At 41.6% G+C, this 21,846-nt stretch overlaps 1 protein-coding gene across 1 annotated transcript in view; it reads left to right on the plus strand.

Moving 5' to 3' along the window:
- The first annotated feature begins 7,222 nt into the window (after window positions 1–7,222).
- The window catches only part of LOC121925124 (unconventional myosin-VIIa), a 114,698-nt gene continuing 100,074 nt past the window's right edge, over window positions 7,223–21,846 (plus strand). The window contains exons 1-3 of the mRNA XM_042456920.1: window positions 7,223–7,781; window positions 19,015–19,128; window positions 21,632–21,784. Of these exons, the coding sequence (XP_042312854.1) occupies window positions 7,677–7,781; window positions 19,015–19,128; window positions 21,632–21,784 (372 nt within the window). The 5' untranslated portion in view covers window positions 7,223–7,676. The remainder of the gene's footprint in view (window positions 7,782–19,014; window positions 19,129–21,631; window positions 21,785–21,846) is intronic.

Consider the following 21,846-nt stretch of genomic DNA (forward strand, 5'->3'; position numbering starts at 1 on the left):
TGTTTTTCAAACATTTTCCAAACATTTTAAAGTATTTTTTCCCTAACTTTAGCACCCACAAATCTCTCCAGGGCACTTGGTTTCTGAATAGATACACTGCAAAGGTGAGCACAAATTCATGCTATGGATTCCTCACACTTTGGGGAGGTACTAGATCTCTCTTGCAGAGAATTCTGAATACCTGATTGAAACTATAAATCCCAAGATTCCTTAGGATGGAACAATGGCCATTAAAGAGGAATCATACTACTATAACTGTGCAGTGTTGAAAGGGCTCTTAGGTGTACAAGTCAGATTGAGATTTGTATGTACTGTACTTTTTAATATATTTTTATGTTATTAAGGAGTTGTTGTTTTAGCTTTTTAAATTGTTTGATTGTTTTTTAAGCTTTTGTACTGTTTTTAAATTGGACTGTTTTAAATTTGCTATGAGCCCTATATTGGGAGAAAGGTGGGGTATAAGAAAATAATGATGATGATGATGATGATGATGATGATGATGATGATGATGATGTTGATGTGAATTCCTTGTGAATCTAGTGTGAAGAATGAACTGGATTTGTGAGCCTCCCAAGCATCTATCCATTTTTAATGTGTTCTGTACCTGGTGTGCAACAATACTGAGTACTAATATGGGACGGTATCCATTCCTTATTCCTTTAAAAAAATACTGTTTGCAAACTAGCCTTCGACTTCAAAAACTAGTTATTGTTTGGCTAGATGGCAAGAACAGTTTCCCTAGATGTCTGATCGTGTGGGAAAGCATGACAACGATTGCTACTCTCTGCCCCATTGTTTTCAACATTTTGTAGTGCAAGTCTGAAATTTCACATATTACCAGAAGAGTGTGCTGGAACATAAAAGATGAAGCTCTCCTTTCACTGCCAGCAAAAGAAAGCACGAGAAATCTAACTATGATGCGACCAAATAATGTTTCCTTCTAGAGGACTCTGTGTGGTCTTCAAGATGAAGACATGCTTGGAACATCCCTTGCGTTCTCATATCAAGGATCACCGCCTCCTCCATACTATTAATCATTGCTGAAAGCCAGGTTTACTATTCCATCTACTGGGTTCAACATTCATTCATGTCAGCCTTAACAGCCTGTTTTTCACTGATTTAAGACCTATGGGGATGTTTGCTATTCTGGTTAAAGGTCAGTTATTCTTCCTTTCTGATAATGTAAGTACTTGGGGTCACTCAGTGAAGATGAATGGTAAGAGCCTGAAGACAGATAAAAGAAAGTACCTCTTTCTTTTGTGGTGCTCTAGTTGGAGTGTAAGGAGTTTATCACATGGACAGATATGCCGACTTACCTCTTCTGCATTCAATTCAGGATCCAGGATGCCCAAGGATGTTATCAGACCTAAATTGCCGCTGATCTAGCCATGATGCTGCTGCCCGGATGCATCCCGGGTTCAAGCCTTGTTCAGCCGGCCATTTTTTTGAAGTCAGAAACTCTCTGACTTTGACAACAACAACAACAACAACAACAACAACAACAACAATAATTTATATGCCACCTCTCCCGCAGGATCGAGGCAGCTTATAAAATACAGTATAAAATACAACTTACATTAAAATACATTCCATCAGTTCCCTCCTCCAAAAAGTGCCGGCTGAATGAAGCTTCGACCCAGGATGCATCCGGGTGGCAGCATTGCGACTAGATCAGTTGTGATTTAGGTCTGATAACATTCGGGAGCATCCCAGATCCTAAATTGAATGAGGAAGAGGTAAGCTGGCATAGCTGTGCATGCGATAAGCCCCTAAGACTGGGGAACCTTTCACACTATGCAGTTATAGCAATGGCTGTATCTTGTGGAGTTTGGGGATTTGTAGTTTAGTGAGGCATTAGAGTTCTTTGCCTGAAAATTATAAACAGGTCTCCCCAGACTGAAAATCCCAGGTTTCCATGTGTTGGAATCATGGATGTTAAAGTAGGATCCTACAGCTGCAATTGTGTAGTGTGGAAGGGCCCCAGGATTTGGGAGAACCAGATTCAGGTCCCCAGTGAGCCAAGATGCTCATTAGGAGACCCAGGAGAAGTTGTTCTCATGCCCTCCACCCATCCTACTCCACAGGATTGTTGTGAAGATCAAACCGGGATGAAGAAATCCATATATGTTGCCTTGAGCTCATTGGAGGAAAGGTGTGTGTGTGTGTGTGTGTGTGTGTGTATATAATCATCTTTATTAAATATATATTTTTAAAGCAATTGGGCCTAACTGATTTTGCAGATGTGCATCTACAGTTCATCAGTAGCATCTTATTTACTGATTTGTTTCTAGATAAATCTTTTATTGTGCAATAAGCACTAGCCTTTATGGGGTGTTCCAAAGACTATGGGGTTATACAGACCTCCCCTTTGGGGTTCTGCATCTGGCCCTTTACTTGCTAGATCGGTGCCACAGCAACCACATGCCACTGCACCAATCCAGCCTCTGTAGAGCACAAAAATGAGCCGGAAAAAACGGCTCCTTTTTGTGCTCTTGAAGGGGTGCCATAGCCGGTGTCACACAGTGTGATGACACCCCTTTGGCACTGCACCATTTGGAAACAGCACCAGAGGTGTGTCATCATGGCGTGCACCATGTGGACCAGCGCATGCCAAAATGGCATCCTGGCAGCAGCGTTAGGGTGTTGAGCATGGGGATGCTCAGCCTTGACTCCGCCCACAGGCCGTCGCTTTTTTCCTGTCTGTCCAGGGCCTAAGGCTGGAATCCTGTTGGTGACTTTTACTGGCAAAAATACAGTGGGCCCTTAGTATCCGGTGGGATGGTTCTAGGACCCTATGTGGATACCAAATTCCATGGATGCTCAAGTCCCATTAAACACAAGGGCATAGTAAAATGGTATCCCTTATATAAAATGGCAAAATCAAGATTTGCTTTTCAATATATATATATATATATATATGAATATTTTCAACCTGTAGATGGTTGAATCCATGGATAAAGAATTTTTGAATACAGAGGGCTGACTGTACATGGTTTAAATACTTTTTTAACCTGCCTGAACTCATTAACTTGCTTAATATGTTTTTAACTTTTCAATTTTTAAAAAATGTTTTAAACATTGAATTGCTTTAGTGTTTAGGCCCTTCACATTTGCTGGGGTTAAGGGAACAGGAATCTCTAGGTCCTCTAGGAATCTCTAGGTCCTCCAGCACAATTCTGTGGTCATCATCAGAAGTTAACCATAGAACCACACTGCAGGACCTGCAAGTGCTTTCTCTAATAATCTCTTAGTCCCCCAGGTTTCCTAGAGAGAACATATGAATCAAATCCGCAAATAATCAGATCCACAAAAGTCAAAGCCACAAATGTGGAGAGCTGTAAATTGACCTGATTTGTTGGTTACCCTGAGAGCTCATGATATAACACTAAGCAGTTATTGAAGTACACTATAAATACACTAAACAGTTATAGAAGTTTGATACCACTTTAATTCTTATGGCGTCATCATATGAAGTCCCAGGATTTATAGTTGGAAAGTTTTTAGAATTCTTCTAGAGAGCTCTAGTGCCTGTTTAACAGAGAGATTCAAGTTCCCATTAAAGTACAATTCCCAGAATTCCATAAGATAAAGGCACAATCTAGCTGTTTGATATGGCTTTAACTGTTTAATACAGTGGGTCCTTTGTATCAGTGAATACAAAAAATGTAAATGATTGCATCTCATATTATTAAACAGCAGCAATGTGAATGCTGATGTGCTGAAGCATGCATGTTCACATCCCTGCCATTTAATAATATGGGGCTTGACAATCTGTGGTTGCCTGAAATCATGGATCCGCATGGTCCACAGTGTATAGACATACATTTAGTAAAACCCACCCAAAATCCTGTGAACCCCATCAATCAGTGTTAATTCTGAGATATAAATCTATTTGTTAAACTTGAACAGAGTGGTCCCCGGGATAGAATGGGAACTCTGTGCTGATGTTATGGACTATACAGTACTGCAGTCACAGGGAAGCATCATGTTAACTATTTACATACAGAGATACAAATTATGTAGAAACTATGATATTATGGTTTGTGTTATGGAAATATGGAAAGCGCTGCTCACACGCTTCTGTGGCGGTGGGGGTATTTTCATAAGATATCGCTGCAATGTGGTGGAACTAAAATGAAATGCACAGATACAGGATGGGGGACACCTGGCTGAATGAAACTATGTGTGAAAGGGATCTAGGAGTCCAAGTAGACCACAAGTTGAACATGAATCAACAGTGCGATGTGGCAGCTAACAAGGCCAATGCGATTTTAGGCTGCATCAATAGAAGTATAGTGTCTAGATCAAGGGAAGTAATAGTGCCACTATATTCTGCTCTGGTCAGGCCCCACCTGGAATATTGTGTCCAGTTCTGGGCGCCACAATTCAAAAAGGACATTGAGAAACTGGAGCGTGTCCAAAGGAGGGTGACTAAAATGGTGAAAAGTCTGGAAACCTTGCCCTATGAGGAACGCCTTAGGGAGCTGGGGATGTTTAGCCTGGAGAAAAGAAGGTTAAGAGGTGGTATGATAGCTCTGTTTAAATATTTGAAGGGATGTCATATTGAGGAGGGAGCAAGCTTATTTTCTGCTGCTCCAGAGACTAGGACCCGGAGCAATGGATGCAAGATGCAGGAAAAGAGATTCCACCTCAACATCAGGAGGCACTTCCTGACAGTAAGGGCTGTTCAACAGTGGAACACACTCCTTCCTCGGAGTGTAGTGGAGTCTCCCTCCTTGGAGGTCTTCAAACGGAGGCTGGATGGCCATCTGTCGGGGATGCTTTGATTGGGATTTCCTGCATGGCAGGGGGTTGGACTGGATGGCCCTTGTGGTCTCTTCCAACTCTATGATTCGATGATTCAATATAATAGGAAAACAGCTCACAAATCTATCCATTGCAAGTATTTTTAATAGGCTCCGAATATTCCTAACTCTCAAAGCCAAAACAGACAGCCATAAAGGAGCGGTTCAGTGCAGCACCCTTGAGCACCAGCTCGGGACCATGGCAACAGCACACTGCGGCCCTGATCCGATATTTTTCCAGCCCAAATGAAGTGGCAAAATGTTCCTTTTTGCAGTGGAAAAAAGGCACCCTTGCCACCTCAGCTTTTCAGCATTTTGGCAGCGCCATGTATGGAAATAGGCTGTGCCATCAAAATGCTATGAAGACACTGCCATGCAGCTTCCTGGCAGCATGGGGGTGGCATCAGGGTCTGTGGTGTCTAAACGCTGTGCTTAGATGCCACTGACTTACTGCCTGTCTGTTTTGCCCCCCAGTTTTTCTTGCCTCCTCTGACTTTCAACCTTTGTCCTCAGCTTGCTTCAGTTGTTGCAAACTGAATTCAAAAATGCAAAAGTAGTTTGCACTCAGTTCACTCAGCAGAGAGGAAAGGAAAGGGCAGAAATTACAATCTGCAGCAAGAAGTTTATAGTAAAATATAAATCGTAGTAATAATGTATGTAGTAGCTAGAGGGCTGACCTGGGAGAACCAGGTTCTGATATCCATTGGGTGATCTTGGGCAAGTAATTCTCTCAGACTGCATCTGCACTGCAGAAATAATGCAGTTTGACACCACTTTAACTGTCATGGTTCAATGCTTTCGAATTCTGGGAGCTGCAGTTTTGATATCTAAATATCTACACTTCTCTGTCAGAAAGCTCCGGTGCCACAACAAACTACAGATCCCAGGATTCCATAGCATTGAGCCATGTCAGTTAAACTGTTGTCAAACTGCATTATTTCTACAGTGCAGATGGGGCCCGAGTCTCAACCTACCTCATAGGGTTATTGTTGTTGTGAAGAGGGGAGAGGAGAACCATATACTTGTGAATAGATCTAATACAGAAATTAATAATATAGAATGTAGTACAGTGGTACCCCGGGTTACGAATTTAATTCGTTCCGCCGCCGCGTTCGTAACCCGAAAAGCTTTCGCAAGCCGAAAACCCATAGGCGCTAATGGGGAAAAGCCGCGATTTGGTGCGAAAAAGCGCCGAAAAGCACCAAAATTTCTTTCGTAACCCGAAATAACCTTCATAACCCGGAACAGTTTTTTTCAATTGATTTTTTTCGTAACCCGGAAATTTCGTAAGGCGGCGCATTCGTATCCCGGGGTACCACTGTATATATACATATAGATAGACAGTTGTAATTCCTTTTATGAGTCTGTTAAATATGATTATTTATGTATAGGTTTATATGTTTATTAGATGTATGTGTGTCTATATAAGTATCTAAATATGTGTGTACAGGATTAACATGATTTTCATTATAAACCTTGAAAACCAAATGGCAAAATTTTAGAAAACTTCATGATAGATGTTCAAGGCAATAAGGACAGAATATAGGTAAGAGAAGTTGAAATGTAACGAAATAACCAAGAGTGAAGTGAAAGGCAGTCTAAAGTGATTTAATGACTTGTATAAGCTTAGAACAAAAGAATGAAAGAGTTACGAGGTAAATATTACAATATCAGCCTTGATTGTATGCCATTAATACACACATATATATTAAGTATTTTGAGCATATGTGTGTGTGTGTGTGTGTGTATACAATTTTCTGCTTTTTCTTGTCTCTCTCTCTCTCTATACACACACACACACACGATTGCACCAAGTCTGTAATCCTATACGTATATACCTGGGGTTGAATTCCACTGATCTTAATTTGATGTACTTCTGAGCAGATGTGTCCATGACTGCAATGTTCATTATCTAATTTTTTCTAAAATCAAAGATCATTATAATGAAGAGTCTTGACTGCCAATTTGCCTCTGTTGCTTTCCTTGGGTATACTCTACACCTCCGACCTTCATTAAATACGTAGTAGTGGTTCAGGATGCCACATCCTCAATTATTTAGACTTCTGTTGCTATGACTCCAGAGCCTGGAGATCACTTGAAAGCGAATGCAGATGGACTTTTGGTTTTGGGTTCCCTTTTGCGCTTTGGTTAACTTGGAGCTTGAAGGTATTAGGTTAATTGAAAGCCATGTGTTCCACGAGAGACCTGACTACATTTGTGGATTAATAAGTACCCAGGAGAGCTTGGAGTGACTTCTGATCGAAAGAAGTAAAGCTCAGTGGATCGCTTCTCAGAAGGAAGGAAGGAGAGTAAGAAAGAAAGAGGAAAGAAGGAAAGAAGGAAAAAAGAAGGAGGGAGTGAGTGAGTGAGTGAGGGAAAGAAAGAAAGAAAGGGAGGAAGGAAGGAAGGAAGGAAGGAAGGAAGGAAGGAAGGGGAGAGAGAGAGTGAGGGAAGGAAGGAAACTATAAACCAAAAGAAGAAGGAAAACATCTATACCCTTTTAATCAAATGTTTATCCTTTTCCAAAGCTGACAATTGAAAATCTGTGTGAGGCTTTCCTCAATGAAAAGTGATTATGGCATAGGCAATTGATTCATATAGTGGTGGACCAAAGGAAACGCCATTTTTACAAATGCAAATATAAGCACCTTCTTACATGAAGACAAGATCTCAGCCAAGAGTCGTCTTGTGATCAATGAAGAAGTCAGCATCTCGAAGAAGGAGCAGAGTACATTTGCTATCATATAACAGAGGAACTAAGAAACTCTCCGGCTGCTGTTTTCCCAGTCGTGGAATATCTACAAAGAAAGAGGAATCTGCGTGGAATCTAGAAACCTTTTGTGGCATGCTAATAAAGTTGGAACTGTCGTCATGTTCCAATACAACAGCGAAATGGCTGTCCATGAGAGAGACCAAAAAAAGTGGGCCCTGATCCGGAATGTCAACCAAGCCTTGAAAGCCCCCACCTTGTTATCGGTAAGAGAGAGATGTGTTGGCTCTTGGTTTCCACACTGAAAAATGTGCTGATTCAGTGCACGTTTTATATCTGTAAGTAAATCCATTGGGCCTAAATGGGACTTAATCCTGAACAGGCATACACAGGATTTTTCTAGCCTGAAATCTAACCCTGTGGGAGTTATTTTATTTTATTCAGAAGCCATTCAAGACAGTGGTCTTATCAAAGTTGCTTATGAAGTAAACACTGGAAACTCCTGAAATCTCAACACAGTGGATTCTGCTTGGATAACACTGACTCTGCCCTAGGGTTTTCCTGGCACAGTTTGTTCAAAGAATGTTGGCTTTTGTTTTCCTTTGCAGCTGAGATAGTGTGCCTTGCTCAGAGCTGTCCCAATTTGGCAGAAATTAATTCTTATTAATCCTCTGTTGTCCCACTTTCACAGCCGCTTTTAAAAGGTCCCGGTTTCTCTCCCTTCCTCCCAAGTTTTCCCCTTTGTCTTCAGCTTATTTCAATTGCTGAAAAAATATGCATAGGGATCTTGTAGCAAAAGAAAGAAGTTGGGAGCATGAGCTTTCATAGATTTTCAGATCCAAATGCAACAGAGAAAATAGGCTCAAAAGTCTACAAAATCCCATGCTACCAACTTCTCTCTTTCAGCTAATCTCAAAGGTGCTGCAAGATCCCTTTGCATTCTGATTTCCAGACTAACACAGCTATGTATTTGAATACTTAACAAGTAGTTTGCTTTCTGTTCACTCTGCAGGGATTATTCCCAGTAGGCTCAGGCAAAACCAAACTTCTGCAGACTCTCCCAGTTTGTCTGTTCTTCCTTAGTAATAACATTTGCCATCTTGACCCACTATGATGTTGCTCGGGCACATGTGCTCAAGTTATCACATGTGAACATGGGATGTCAGGAACCTTCCCATGGCATCCAACACATTTAGGCCACTGCTGTATTCTGATGTTCAGTCAGCCTTAGAAATAGTTTGGCCCTTCCACATTGCCAAAAGAGAGGAAAAACATCAGAAATAAGACAAAAGCAGGGGGAAGGGGGTACATATTTTCATATAAATTTGCATGCATTAATTTATATGCATGGAATAAGCCATGCATCTAGGATCCTATTTTCCCGTAAGAGTCTGCTCAGACCCTGAGATCTTCACAAGAGGCCCTTCGCTTAGTCCCACCATCCCAAAAAAGCATGTGAGGTATTATTATTATTATTATTATTAAATTTTATTTATAAAGTGCTGTAAGTTTTCAAGTAAGCGCTGTACCTAAAATAAAATAAAATAAAATGAACCTGCCAGTGGCGTACATTATAGAAAATGGAATATAATACAAAATTAATACACAGTATAATTCAGCAACAATGATAGGAATGTGGGAGAGGGCCTTCTTGGTGGCTGCTCTTAGGAGGTGGAGTTCTCCTTCTTGCCCTCTCCTTGCCATATGTCCTTTGGCAGACAAATACTTTTTTATTTACAAACTAGCTATTTTTTTAAAAGAATGTTACTAAGGTGTTGTACAGGTTTTGGTTTTTTTTTAAAAAAAAACTGCTTTATTTTTTAAAATATAGATTTAAATGGTTGCTGATGTTATTAGTCATTTAATTAGATTTCATTGTCTGTTTTATCTATGTTGTATATGGTTTTCTTTGTAAGCTGCACTGAGTCCTGATTCTGAGAAAAGGGTGGGATACAAGTAAAGATGCTGCTGCTGCTGCTATTTCTCTTAAAGTTGACTCTGGTTTATGGCAACTATATTTGAGGGTGTTCCTGGCAGGATTTCTTCAGAAAAGGTTTGCCATTACTTTCCTCTATGGCTGAGAGAGTAGGATTTGCCCAAGGTCACCCAGTGAGTTTCCAGGTTGAGCAGAGTTTTGAACTCTGGCCTCCTAAAGTCCTACTCCCAACATGCAAAACACTGTACTATGCTGGCCCTAAAATGGCAGGGAATTGGACTGGATGGTCCTTGTGGTCTCTTCCAACTCTGTTTCTAGGTTTCTATGACTTATAGCAACCCTGTAGGGTTTTCTTCACAAGATTTCTTCAGATCAGGTTCTCACTGCCTTCCTCTGATGCTGAAAAAGTGTGATTTACCTAAGGTCACCCAGTGGGTTTCCATGACCAAGCAGGGATTTGAACTCTTGTCTTCTAGAGTCCTAATCCAACACTCAAGCCACTACACTACATTGGTTCTCAGGAATAGTGTATAAAAGTTTATAATAATTATATTACAGTGGTAGAATTCAAAGATATAGCCGTGTTAATCTGGAAAATCAGTATGCAAAGGGATTATTATTGTTGTTGTTGTTGTTGTTGTTGTTGCACTGTAGATTTACAGTGGGTCCTTGGTATTCACTGGGATTTGGCTCCAGGATCTCCTGAGGACAGCAACATCTGTGGCTGCTCCAGTTCCATTAAATACAATGGCATAGTGAAATGGTGTCCCTTATATAAAATAAAACACAGGAGAAAAGAAAAAAGAAAGAGAAAAAAGAAAACAAAATTAAGGAGGAACTAAGAAACAAGGAAGAAGAAGTGAAGAACAATGTGGGAAGAAAAAATGTGAAAGATGAAATCCAGATGCTATAAAAACAATTACAATAGTTAAGAATGAAAGATATGGGGGGGGGGGGGAATACAATTAGCCACACAAAAACACTTTGAATCAGGTGACAATCCAGGCAAATTGCTAGCAAACAAGATAAGGAAAGAAGGACAAAAGAATCTGATTCTAGAATTAAGAAACAGAGGAGAAAAGATTGCAGATCAAAAGAAACATCGATTTCAAAAAATTATACAAAGTCACAAAAATTATATACTTTTAAAAATATACAGTATTTCAAGCCATGGATGGTTGGTTCTGTGGATAAAGAATCCATGGATATGAAGAGTCAGCTGTAGTTATAAAATTGCTCCTGTGGTGATACCTATCTCACAACATCACCTCCGACCTGTAGCTGCTGTGTATTCCAGTTGTGATGAGGGCATCCTTTTTCATTGATGGGGAAACCTGTCAATAGCTCCCAATCACACAGTAGTCCCAGTACTACGGTACTCCTGTGCGAAATGTCACTACCAGTTAACGGGAAGTCACACGATTTGCAAAGACGAGTAATAATGGCTGCTCACAAACCAGTATGTTTGCGTTTTCATTAATTCAGCATGCCTTTAGTTTCTTTTCATTTCATTTCATTTTGCTTTCTAATGCAATTCTGCAATTCTAGTAATACAATTTACGTTTGTTTGTTTTTTAAAGTCAAAAACGAGCCTCATGTGATAATGTCCTGAATCAAAAATGATTTCTTTTTGTTCTAAAGTTGCTGGAATCCCTGATGCATAGTTACACCTGTGTTTGTGGGTCATTCCCGTGTGTAACTCATGGGATATAGTGGGTGATATGCTCCATGCCTTGTGTAGAAGATTGCCTCTGGCTTTATTTCTTACCCCAATTTCCATTGCTATTTTGTACTTGGTGGCCCTTGTGGTCTATATTTTGAACCTGCCCAGGCTCTATATGTTTCTGCCCAGGCTTTAATAGGGGAGACATTCATCTCAGTCCCATTACGTTCCCAGGGTGCATCTACATTGTAGAAATAATGCAGTTTGACACCACTTGAACTGCCATGACTCATTCTAACAGAATCTTTGGATTTGTAGTTTTTGTGAGGCACCAGCACTTTTTGGGAGAAAAAGACCATGTGAAACTACCCATCCCAGGATTCCACAGGATGAAGCTTGTTTGTTGTTGTCAAGTTGTTTCCGACTTCTGACAACCCTAAGGCAAACCTATCATGGGGTTTTCTGGAGGTGAGGCTGTGTGACTCGTCCAAGATCACCCAATGGGTTTTCATGGCTGAGCGGGAATCGAACTGTTGTCTCCCAGGGTCATCGTCCAATGCTCAAACCACTACACCATGCTGGCTCTCAGCACTAAAAGTGGTGTCAAACTGCATGATTGCTAAAGTGTAGATGCACCTTCAATTGTCTTTTTGCTGGCCAACAAAGATAATAGTTTCAACAGGCTTTCAGCCTTGGATGTCTAGGGTGGAGTGATACACAATTGGGTGTGCTGGCTTTTAGTGTGTAATTTGTTTTAAAGTGTTTTGTTTTAATTTGTAATCTTTTAAGATTAGTGTTTTAACTGAATGTATCATCTAATGCTTTTTAAAGGTTGAAGCTGACTTGAAGGCATGGCTTTCCGGGGCTGTCCTGTCCCATTGTTAATTTATATTGCAAGATGCTTTGAGTCCCATTCAGCAGGAAATCGAATAAATAAATAATAAACTTTTGGTGGGGACAAGGAAGATGGGCTTCTCAGTGGCTGCTCCTAGGATCTGGAATTCCCTCTCTAGGGAAGCTCCCTTTTTCTATCCTTCCACTGGCGAGAGAAAGCATTTCTGTTCTAATAGGCTTTTCGGAATTGACTGAAATGGGCTTTACAATGGTGTGTCATCTTGTTAATTTTTATCTTCCATGGTTTGGGATTTTTAAATAGTTTTAATTCTATCGCTTTTTACATGTCGGTATTCAGTAGAAGGCTTGTGTAGTGCAAGCACCTTGTAACCAAGACTCGAGATTTATACTACACAAAGATCATGCTGGATCTCAGCCAGTATATAACAGACTGCAAACATTCAAAAAGTAACAAGAGGAGGAAGAGCTCAGGCTGTGATCTTTTGTATGAGAATAATAGGTGTGTTCACAATCTGTCCCTGTTTTATTTGTGAAATGTTAACTGGCTTCTGGTTTGGTTTTCTTTATTCATTGGTGCATGGCTAGATCCTGGAATAGACCCCTTCACAGCCAAGAGCTGGTTTTCTCTTTTTAAATAATTTTTTGCAAACAGGATTCAGCCATGCATACGCTCCCAAGAGGCCAGCTCTCCCTTTTCGGAGCACACTCTGTCCTCTTGCTAATCTAATCTAAAGTCTCAGATGGACTTGCTGCAAACAGTCTGAGAAATGCTGGAATTCTGCCTAGGGATGAAACCTAAGGTGCCAAACACAGCTGATATTCAGCCATTTTTGTTGTAGTACAACGATGCTCAGTATGAAATCATCTCCTTCCAATAGATATTCCTTGGACTAACTTTTAAGAATTTAAACTGTAAATGTGTAGTTTTAGACAAAACAAAATACAGGTCAACACCTGTATCTGCAGAACCAATATACATAGTTTCAGTTACCTACAACTAAAAAATATATATAGGGACACATACTATAGAATTGTGTTGGAAAACACCTGGAGATGTGTTCTCTAAAGGAATCTCTAGGTCCTCTAACTCAACTCTATTCTATGTTTGTACTGGAAGTCCTTTATTTTAAGAGGGTTCACTGTTATCCATGGTTTCTGGTATCTGCAGTAAATCCAGGAACCCAATCCCTGGGGATATGGGAGTTGACCTGTATCCACTTTTTTTGCTTTGTTTTCCCTCCCTCCCTCCTTTCTTAGAATTATGCATGGCTTTTCTGTCAAAGAAAGGCACTCAAGATGGCTTCCAAATCACTTTCTAGACACTGGACTTTATTGCACCACCTCCGGTGGCCGACATACCTCTTCCGAATTTGAGCCAAATTCGGAAGTTAGGCTGATGTTAATGCACAGATTTCCCCCTCAAAACGGCTTCCCGTTGCCTCCAGTGTTGAATTCGGGCCCTGTATATTGCTTTGACTGCCATTTTTCCCCAATCGGAAGCTTTGGAATTGGAAAAAATGGCCACCAAAGCGACAAATTCAACACTGGAGGCAACGGAAAGCCGTTTTGAAGGAAAAGTCATTGTGATAAAATCAGCCTAACTTCCGAATTTGGCTCAAATCTGGAAGAGGTAAGTCAGGCACTGGAGGTGGTGCAATAAAGTCACTGTTGCAATATCACCAATAATTAAAGACTATACCTGAGGAAAACAATAATGATTGGCAAAGTTGGAAAATGCTTGGTAAGACTGGAAAAGAAGAAGACTGCACAACAGTTGCCAATCTAATAAAATTGAGTTGGATAGATTCAGTCATAACCCTGAGTTTGCAAATACTGAACAGGCCAATTGATGACTGGGGAACTTGGAGGTCTCTCATTTGTAGGCTCACCATAAGTCATACTCTGCTTGATAGCAAATAACAACAATAATACATTGGGATCAGGAACTGTCCAGTCTGATCAAATATGTAGAGAGAGATGCTGGTTTTTACCACTATACTTATTGCTCCTTTTCTGAGGTGCAAATACTATATTGCGAATACAAGTTGAATGTCCCTTATCTGAAATGCTTGGGACCAGAACTGTTTTGGACTTCAGATTTATTTATTTATTTGCATTTTAGAATACCTGTATTTGCATATATGTACAGAATGAGGTATCTTGGAGATGTGCTGTCTTCTTCTCTTGTGGTGTTTTCACAGGCCTCAGGAAGGCAGGGCTTCCTGGTTGCCCAAGTTGAGTATACAGATTTCAGTCAGGTCTGCCTAGAGAATAAATGCCTAGGGAATAATCGTAGAATAACGGAGTTGGAAGAGACCTCAAGGGGCATCAAATCCAACTGCCACCATGCTGGATCACACAATCAAAACACCCCTGAAAGATAGCCATCCAGCCTCTGTTTAAAATCCTCCAAAGAAGGTGACTCCACCACTCTCCGAGGAAGGATTTGTTCCATTGTTGAAAAGCTCTTACTGTCAAGAAGTTCCTCCTAATGTTTGGGTGGAATCTCTTTTCCTGTAGCTTGAATCCATTGCTCCATGTCCTATTCTGTGGAACAGCAGAAAACAAGCTTGCTTTATCCTCAATATGACATCCCTTCAAATATTTAAACAAGGCTATCATATAATATCTTAAACATCTCTTCTCCAGGCTAAACATACCTAGCTCCCTAATAGGTGAAGCCATCATTGATGGCAGCAATTGGCCTGGAACCATGGTGACTGCACAGCCTACTCTCAAAGTGGGCCACCGCCATAGTCCCAAATAGGCTGCTGGCAGAAGCGGATTTTTGCCGCTCCTTTTCCTAGTGGCTTTGGGTGACCTTTGGTGGCCTCAGAGTGGCTTCAGGCTATTTCAGGGGCATGTGTCCTGGGAGCCCTGGTGGTGTGTGGTTAAATGCTGGTACTGCAAACACAAAGTTTTTTCAGGTTCCAAGGTTGACTCAGCAAGTAGCAAATACATTTCTATATCGCTTATCAGTATACTCCCTAAGCAGTTTACAGTGTATAAGCTAATTGCCCCCAACAAGCTGGCTACTTGTTTTAGCGACCTCAAAAGGATGCAAGCCTAAGCTGAGTCTGAGCCCCTGGCTGGTATTGAACTCACAACCTTATGGTTTGTGAATGTGTGGCTGCAGTACAGGCATTTAACCATTGTGCCACCAGGACTCAGCCTTCCATCCTTTCATAGGTCAGTAAAGTGAGTACTCAGCTTGTTGGAGGCAATTGGCTTACACATTGTAAACTGCTTGGAGAGTGCTGAGTTTACTACTAAGCAGAATAGACATGTAAATGCTATTGCTAAATGCTATGCATCATCTGAATACCACACCCCTGAAGCAGCCAGAAGCCGCTTGTTTTGGCCTGTCTGTTTCAGGCCTAAGTCACTCCTCATGACTTCTAGACCTTTCTTGAATATTTTTCTCTTCCCACCATCTAAGTTTGAATGACTTCCCCACCTTTCTTCACTCCTGCTTATTGAAAGATTTGTGGGTTTTTGTTTCCCTTGTCACAGCTTTGGTAGTGTGGCATGGGCAAGACCCAGTTTTGGTTCTTTTTTGGAAACAGGGCTGCAACCCTATTATTACCGGCGGTGGTCCTTTAAGGGACTTTGGGGATGGAGACCCAGGCCAGGGGCATGAACTCTCCCAGGAGGCAGGGAACCACACAGTGCCTGTTGTGTTTCAAAACAGGGGCACACACGGAATGGGATGGTGCTAAGAACTGGAGTTTACCACACACTGGAATTTCACCAATGCCTCCAGGCATTCCAATCGTGTCCTACATCTGTTTCAGAGGACGCGATTTCTGAGAACACTTTGGAACAGTTCTCAGAAATCGTGCCCCCTGGAACGAATGTAGGATGCGATTGAAACGCCCGGCGGCAGCAGCAGCATTCCAGTGTGCGGTAAACTCCAGTTCTTAGCCCCATCCCATTCCATGTGCCCCCGTGTGCGCCCCCGTTTTGAAACACAATGGGCCCATTTTAGGGCCAATGCGATAAACTTCAGTGATAGTGCATCCAGGTGGGTTCCTCAACCATCAGCTTGTGGTTGCCCTCCAGCACTCAGTTCAGGGGACTGGGTTGGACAGGATGACAATTGGATCCCACTAACGTCACTGGCACATTTGGTGAGGACATGGGCAAAAGTCTTCTTGGTGGCTGTTCCCAGCTTCCATGGGAGGTCCACATGGCCTCCTCCCTGCTCTCCTTTCCACCAGTAGACAAAATCTTTCTATTTAGGTGGGCTTTTTTGGATGTTGAAAGTTCAATGCTGTGGTTTTTTAACCTGTATTTGGTCTTGTACTTTAAACTATTTTCAATCCATGTACTTTTGAAAAGAATAGTTTTTTAAAAAAAAAGTTTTGTAAAATAAGAGTTTTGGGAATGTGGTGGCTTAGTGGTTAAAAAGTCAGTTCTGACAATCAGAAGGTCAGAAGGTTAGCAGTTCGAGGCCCAAGTACTGCATGACGGGGTGAGCTCCTGTCACTATTCCCAGCTTCTGTCAATCTAGCAGTTCAAAAGCAAGCAAATGCAAATAGATAAATAGGCACCACATCGGTGGGAAGGTAACAGCGTTTGGTGCAGTCATGCTGACCACATGACCACTAGAGTTGTCTTCGGACAATGTTAACTCTTCAGCTTGGAAACGGCAATGAGCACAACCCCCTACAGTTGGTTACGACTAGATATTCATGTCAAGGGACTACCTTTAGCTTTACCATTTTAAAATAAGAGTTAGCTAAACCTCTGTTTTAGATTACTGTAAGCCACTTCAGGTCCCATGGTTGGAGAAAAGGTGTGTTTTTCGAACAAAAAATAATATACATATAACCTCTGGGGGACTCTGGGGCCACACAAATAGTCCTGGGGGCTGCATGTGACTCATGGGCCACACTTTCCCCAAACCTTTCTGTAAAGAAACTATTTTTAAAAAAAATAAATAAAAAAATGTTATTTTGGGGCAGCAACATCATGAAGTTAAGTTTCTTTTTACAAAGAATATTTGGGCGAGGAAGCACCAGAGGTTCTAAAAAGGATATTCTTCTACATTAAATGGTACTTGCCCCCCATAAAGATATTGTTAGGGGTGCCAAAGGAGCCACTCTAGTTAAGCTAATCATTTACCAATAGTCAGAAATTACCAACTGATTTTCATCAGTAGATGGTAAGGGAAAGATGTTATGATAGCTAAGAATCAATCTATTTCAGGGGTTGTCTACACTATTAAAAAAACCAAAACTTTCAAATTGGGACCCAGAGTAGATGTTCTGTCCTATTCTCTAATTTAGGAGCAAAGAGGATATGAAAACATGAAGCTGTGTTTCCCTGTAACTCTAGTTCTTCGTCCTTAGGATGGCAGAGTGATTCGTAGAGGAGGAAAGGACAGGGCAGCTGTTTTGACCTTTGCTGAGAGATCAGAAAAGGGATCAGAAGGGATTGGTTGAGAAGACTGCAGAGTGCTAGGAAGAAACCAATTTAGTACTGATAAGATTTATAGCTTCTGAGAATGACCTCTGACATTATAGAGAAGCAGCAGGACAAGATTCCAGAGTGGCTTGGACACCCTGTGCTTCAGATTCATTTCCCCCCCTATTTTTGTGTGTGTGTGTGTGTGTGTGTGTATTGCAAGTCACATTTACAAGTGCACACAGCTTCTCTCTGCATTTATAACCAGTAATAAAATAAAAGAGCCAGCCTGGTGTAGTGGTTTGGGTTCAGGGTTCAAATCTCTGCTCGGCCATGGAAACCCACTGGGTGACTTTGGGCAGTCACATTCTCTCGGCCTCAGAGGAAGGGAAGGGCAAACCTCCTCTGAACAAGCTCTGCCAAGAAAAAATCATGATAGGTTCATCTTTGCATCGCCATAAATCAGAAATGTCTTGAAGGTACACAAGAAGACCTCACTAGAAGATTGTAAATGAATGTGAATTATAATTAAACATTTCTGCACTGAGAGTCTCTGTTAAATAATGCTCGCTCAAAAGGATATTTTTAATTCGGAGGTTAAAAAATTAGAGATGCCATAAGTAATTAAAGAGGATAAGATATAAAGAGGAAACTGTTGATGATTCTTACTGAAAGCCCACTGTAAAAGAAAATACAGAATAAAGCAAAGGTGTATGAGTCTTCGAAACACCAGGAAGTTAGACAAACTGGGTGTTGTGGTTTGGCTGCAAAGAGATGTCTCAACTGAGCATTTCAAACAGAAATCCAGAGGTATACCAGGAGCTTGAGCCAGTGTAAGGTAGCAGTTTGAATGTTGGATTAAAACTCTGGAGACTAGGGTTCAATTCCCTGCTTGGTCATGAAACCTGCCAGGTGACTTTGGGCAAGTCACATACTCTCAGCCTCAGGGGAAGGCAATGGCCAACCTCCCCTGAACAAATCTTGCCAGGAAAACCTCATGATAGGTTCACCTTAGGGCCACCATAAGTTGGAAACAAAGGCACGCAACAACAACAAATAGTAATAGCAGATATACAGTCTTTTTAGTGTGGAAGCATTATGTATCCTCATGGTCACTGGGAGAAAGGATTCAGAGGTAAAAGAAATAGTGGACAAATACAATAATCTAAAACAAAACATTGCCATACATATGGGAACTAACAAGTGCAGGAATATTAAATAGCAACGATGGCATCACCATACAATACTACAGTATTTTGGAATTTTTACATAAAGATGTGAAAGTTGGCCAGTGAAGAATGCTGGCAGAAAGAAAATCCACTCATTAGAAACTTGGTGCTAGAGGAAAGTTCTATAGATACATTGATCACCAAAAAGACAAATAAATGGGTGTGACAGCAAGTAAAGCTGGAATTATTTTTATTGTTTAAAATCTGAGTTGTTTTTTGAATTATGAACATGTTTAAATGGATTTTAGTTGTGTACTGCATTAAGTGCCAATGATATTAGGGCAGAAGACATTGCAAAGGAATCCCTAATCATATTCTGGAGTACATTGTGAACTCTCAAACCATGTTCTCTTTTGTCTTGCCTTTTTTGAAAAATGAAACATTTTCAATTTTATGTTTCCTTTCAGGGGGACTATGTATGGATGGACCTCAAGACTGGCCGGGAATTTGATGTTCCCATCGGAGCAGTGGTCAAGCTATGTGATTCCGGGCAGATCCAAGTGGTAGATGATGAAGGAAATGTATGTAAGAGGGAAACAGAAATGTTCAGTTTGGATGTTTTAGTCCTCATCCCCCTTAATGGTCTTACTGTGAGAGCATCCAGTCCAGACTGCACAATTATAATTGTTCCCAGCCTCACTGCCATGACTCTATCCTATGGAATCCTGGGATATGTAGTTTGGGGAGATACAGGGGCCCGTTACAGACGGGCCTTTGCGGTGCCCCGTCACATGCTAGTGGTTGGCCGAGGACCTAGCGTCCATACCAGCCTCACCCCTAGCACGTGACGACGGCGTAAAGATGGCGGCGCCCTATACACATGGGCACCGCCATTTTTACGTGCTGGACGCATAGTGTCTGCAGTCGCACCCCGGACGTGATGACGTGAGTGCGCAAGTAGCGCCTCGCGGCATCCCATCGGGGCGCAAGAAGAAGCGCCATTTTGGTGCTTCTTCTTTGCTGCGTCTGGGAAACTCGCGGTTTGGCTGCTGCGGTTCCTGGACGCAGCAACCGGTGACGGCGAGAGACTGCCCCTGCTGGGCGGTCTGTAACGCGCCTCAGAATTCTCTACTAGAATTCTCTAGAGCACTTTTCATTTTAATTAAATTCATTTCAATTTAATGCTGCCAAAGAAGACCAGGCTGGCTGCGGTTTCCCAGACGACCTTTTCATCTGCCGCTCCGAAAATGTGGAATGATTTGCTGGGGGAGATCCATCACATCATTTCTCTAAACGCCTTTAAAAAGGTGGTCAAGACGGATCTCTTCCAACAGGCCTTTCCAGACTGACCTCCCATTACCCCGTCTGCCCCAAGTTGTCTTGCTCTTGTCCGCGGTTTTTTAATTGTTTTTAATTATCTTTATTATTCAATTTGTTTTTGATTGTTATGTTGAGGGTGAAGGATTGGGGGTTTGGCTAATGTTGACGATGGTTGTATTACATACTTTTATCTTCTATTGTAACCCACTTTGATCCACAGGGAGAAGCGGAATATAAATAATAATAATAATAATTTATCTAGAAAGAGGGATTAGGGATAACATAAGGTATTGGTTCTCAAATTGTGGGTCAAGACCCCCGTGTGTGTAAGAGAGACTTTCTCAAGGGGGCCATGAGACTTGGAGGCCCTGATCCACTTCCCAAACTTTTTATGTCCTGGAGGGGAAGGGAGGGTGCCTGAAGCAGCTGCCTCTGCCTAAGGGAGGAGGAGGAAGAGCAGAGACGCCCACTGGATCATGGCCTCTGGCGTGGTCCATCCAGAACCATCACTTCTTCTTCCCCCATCCATCCCATCACTGCCTTGGTTCTTGGGATGAGACCCTTCTGCGTGGATATATTCCTGTATATTCATATACTACATTGAGTGAGGGCAAGCAATGTCCTCATGTGGATGTATAGGGAGGGGGTCATAAGGGTAAAAAGTTTGAGAACTACTGACATAAGGGAAGCTTGGGTGCTGTAGTTCAAGTAAGTCCACAGCGCTTGTACATGCCCCACAAAATTACAAAGAATGTCTAGAAAGAATAGCTCAGGAAAACAGTGTTTTGTGCACAGAAAGCCCATTTTTGTGTGTGCAGAAAACAGCTTTAAAACATATTTTTCTCCACGGAATAATTCTTCCACAATACTTCAGGGAAAAAATTGCATAAAGTTCTCACTGGTCAATATTCTTCCCAACTGTTGGTAAACCCATCTTTCAACCTGGAAATGAATAACTGCAAACATTCTTGCCATCCTTACCATAAAATACCTTTATGCATGCTATTCTCCCATTCCCACATAGTACATAATGTCATATAGACACAACCCAACTACCTATGAGTCTCACACTTTTTTGTTATTATTTTAAGGATAAAAATCCTGCCAAATCAGGTGCAAAATGCCCTCCCATACATAGACCCTCAACCCCGCCAAAAAGATCATCTAAAACAGTGATTGGAAATATTATGACATCACTTCCCATTGTCTTTTTGATATATGGTCACATAGAGAATGGAATAGGGACATGAAATGGACAGTTACAAGCAAGTGGAGGTCTGGAAAGGGTGAAAATTGTGCAGTTGCCCACACTGGGGGTGGGTCAACGTGGTATGAACCTGCCACCATGCCATCTCTGATTTTGCTCCAGTCATTTCAAATTGGGACAATGGCAATATTGGCTGCATCTACACTGCAGAATTAATGCTGTTTGACACTGCTTTAATTGCAATGGATTAATGCTATGTAATTCTTGCATGTGTAGCTTTGTAAGATATTTAGCCTTCACTGTCAGAGAGTTCTGGTGCTACAATAAACTACAAATTCCACGATTCCATAGCATTGAACCCTGGCGGTTAAAGTGATATCAAACTGCCTTAATTCTGGCAGTTGTGCAATTATCGGTCTTTTCATATGTGCTTTGAAGGCCATTCAGCAAGTAACACTTGCTTTGTTGTTATTCCTACTCCTCCTTCTCTTCCCTTTCTTCCTGTGCCTTTTCTTTATCTTTTAAAATTCTGAGGCTGTCACATTCTGCTTTTCCAGGAACACTGGATATCCCCTCAGAATGCCAGTCACATCAAACCAATGCACCCCACCTCTATCCATGGAGTGGAGGACATGATCCGCCTGGGAGACCTGAACGAGGCTGGCATTCTGCGCAACTTACTCATTCGCTACCGGGAGCATCTGATCTATGTGAGTGTCAGTCCAGTGGCACAGAAAGACATGTGTGTCTCTTTGCCCTTTGTTCCTAGCTC

Source organism: Sceloporus undulatus, chromosome 3 (assembly GCF_019175285.1).
Source record: "Sceloporus undulatus isolate JIND9_A2432 ecotype Alabama chromosome 3, SceUnd_v1.1, whole genome shotgun sequence".
NCBI classification, from domain to species: domain Eukaryota; kingdom Metazoa; phylum Chordata; class Lepidosauria; order Squamata; family Phrynosomatidae; genus Sceloporus; species Sceloporus undulatus.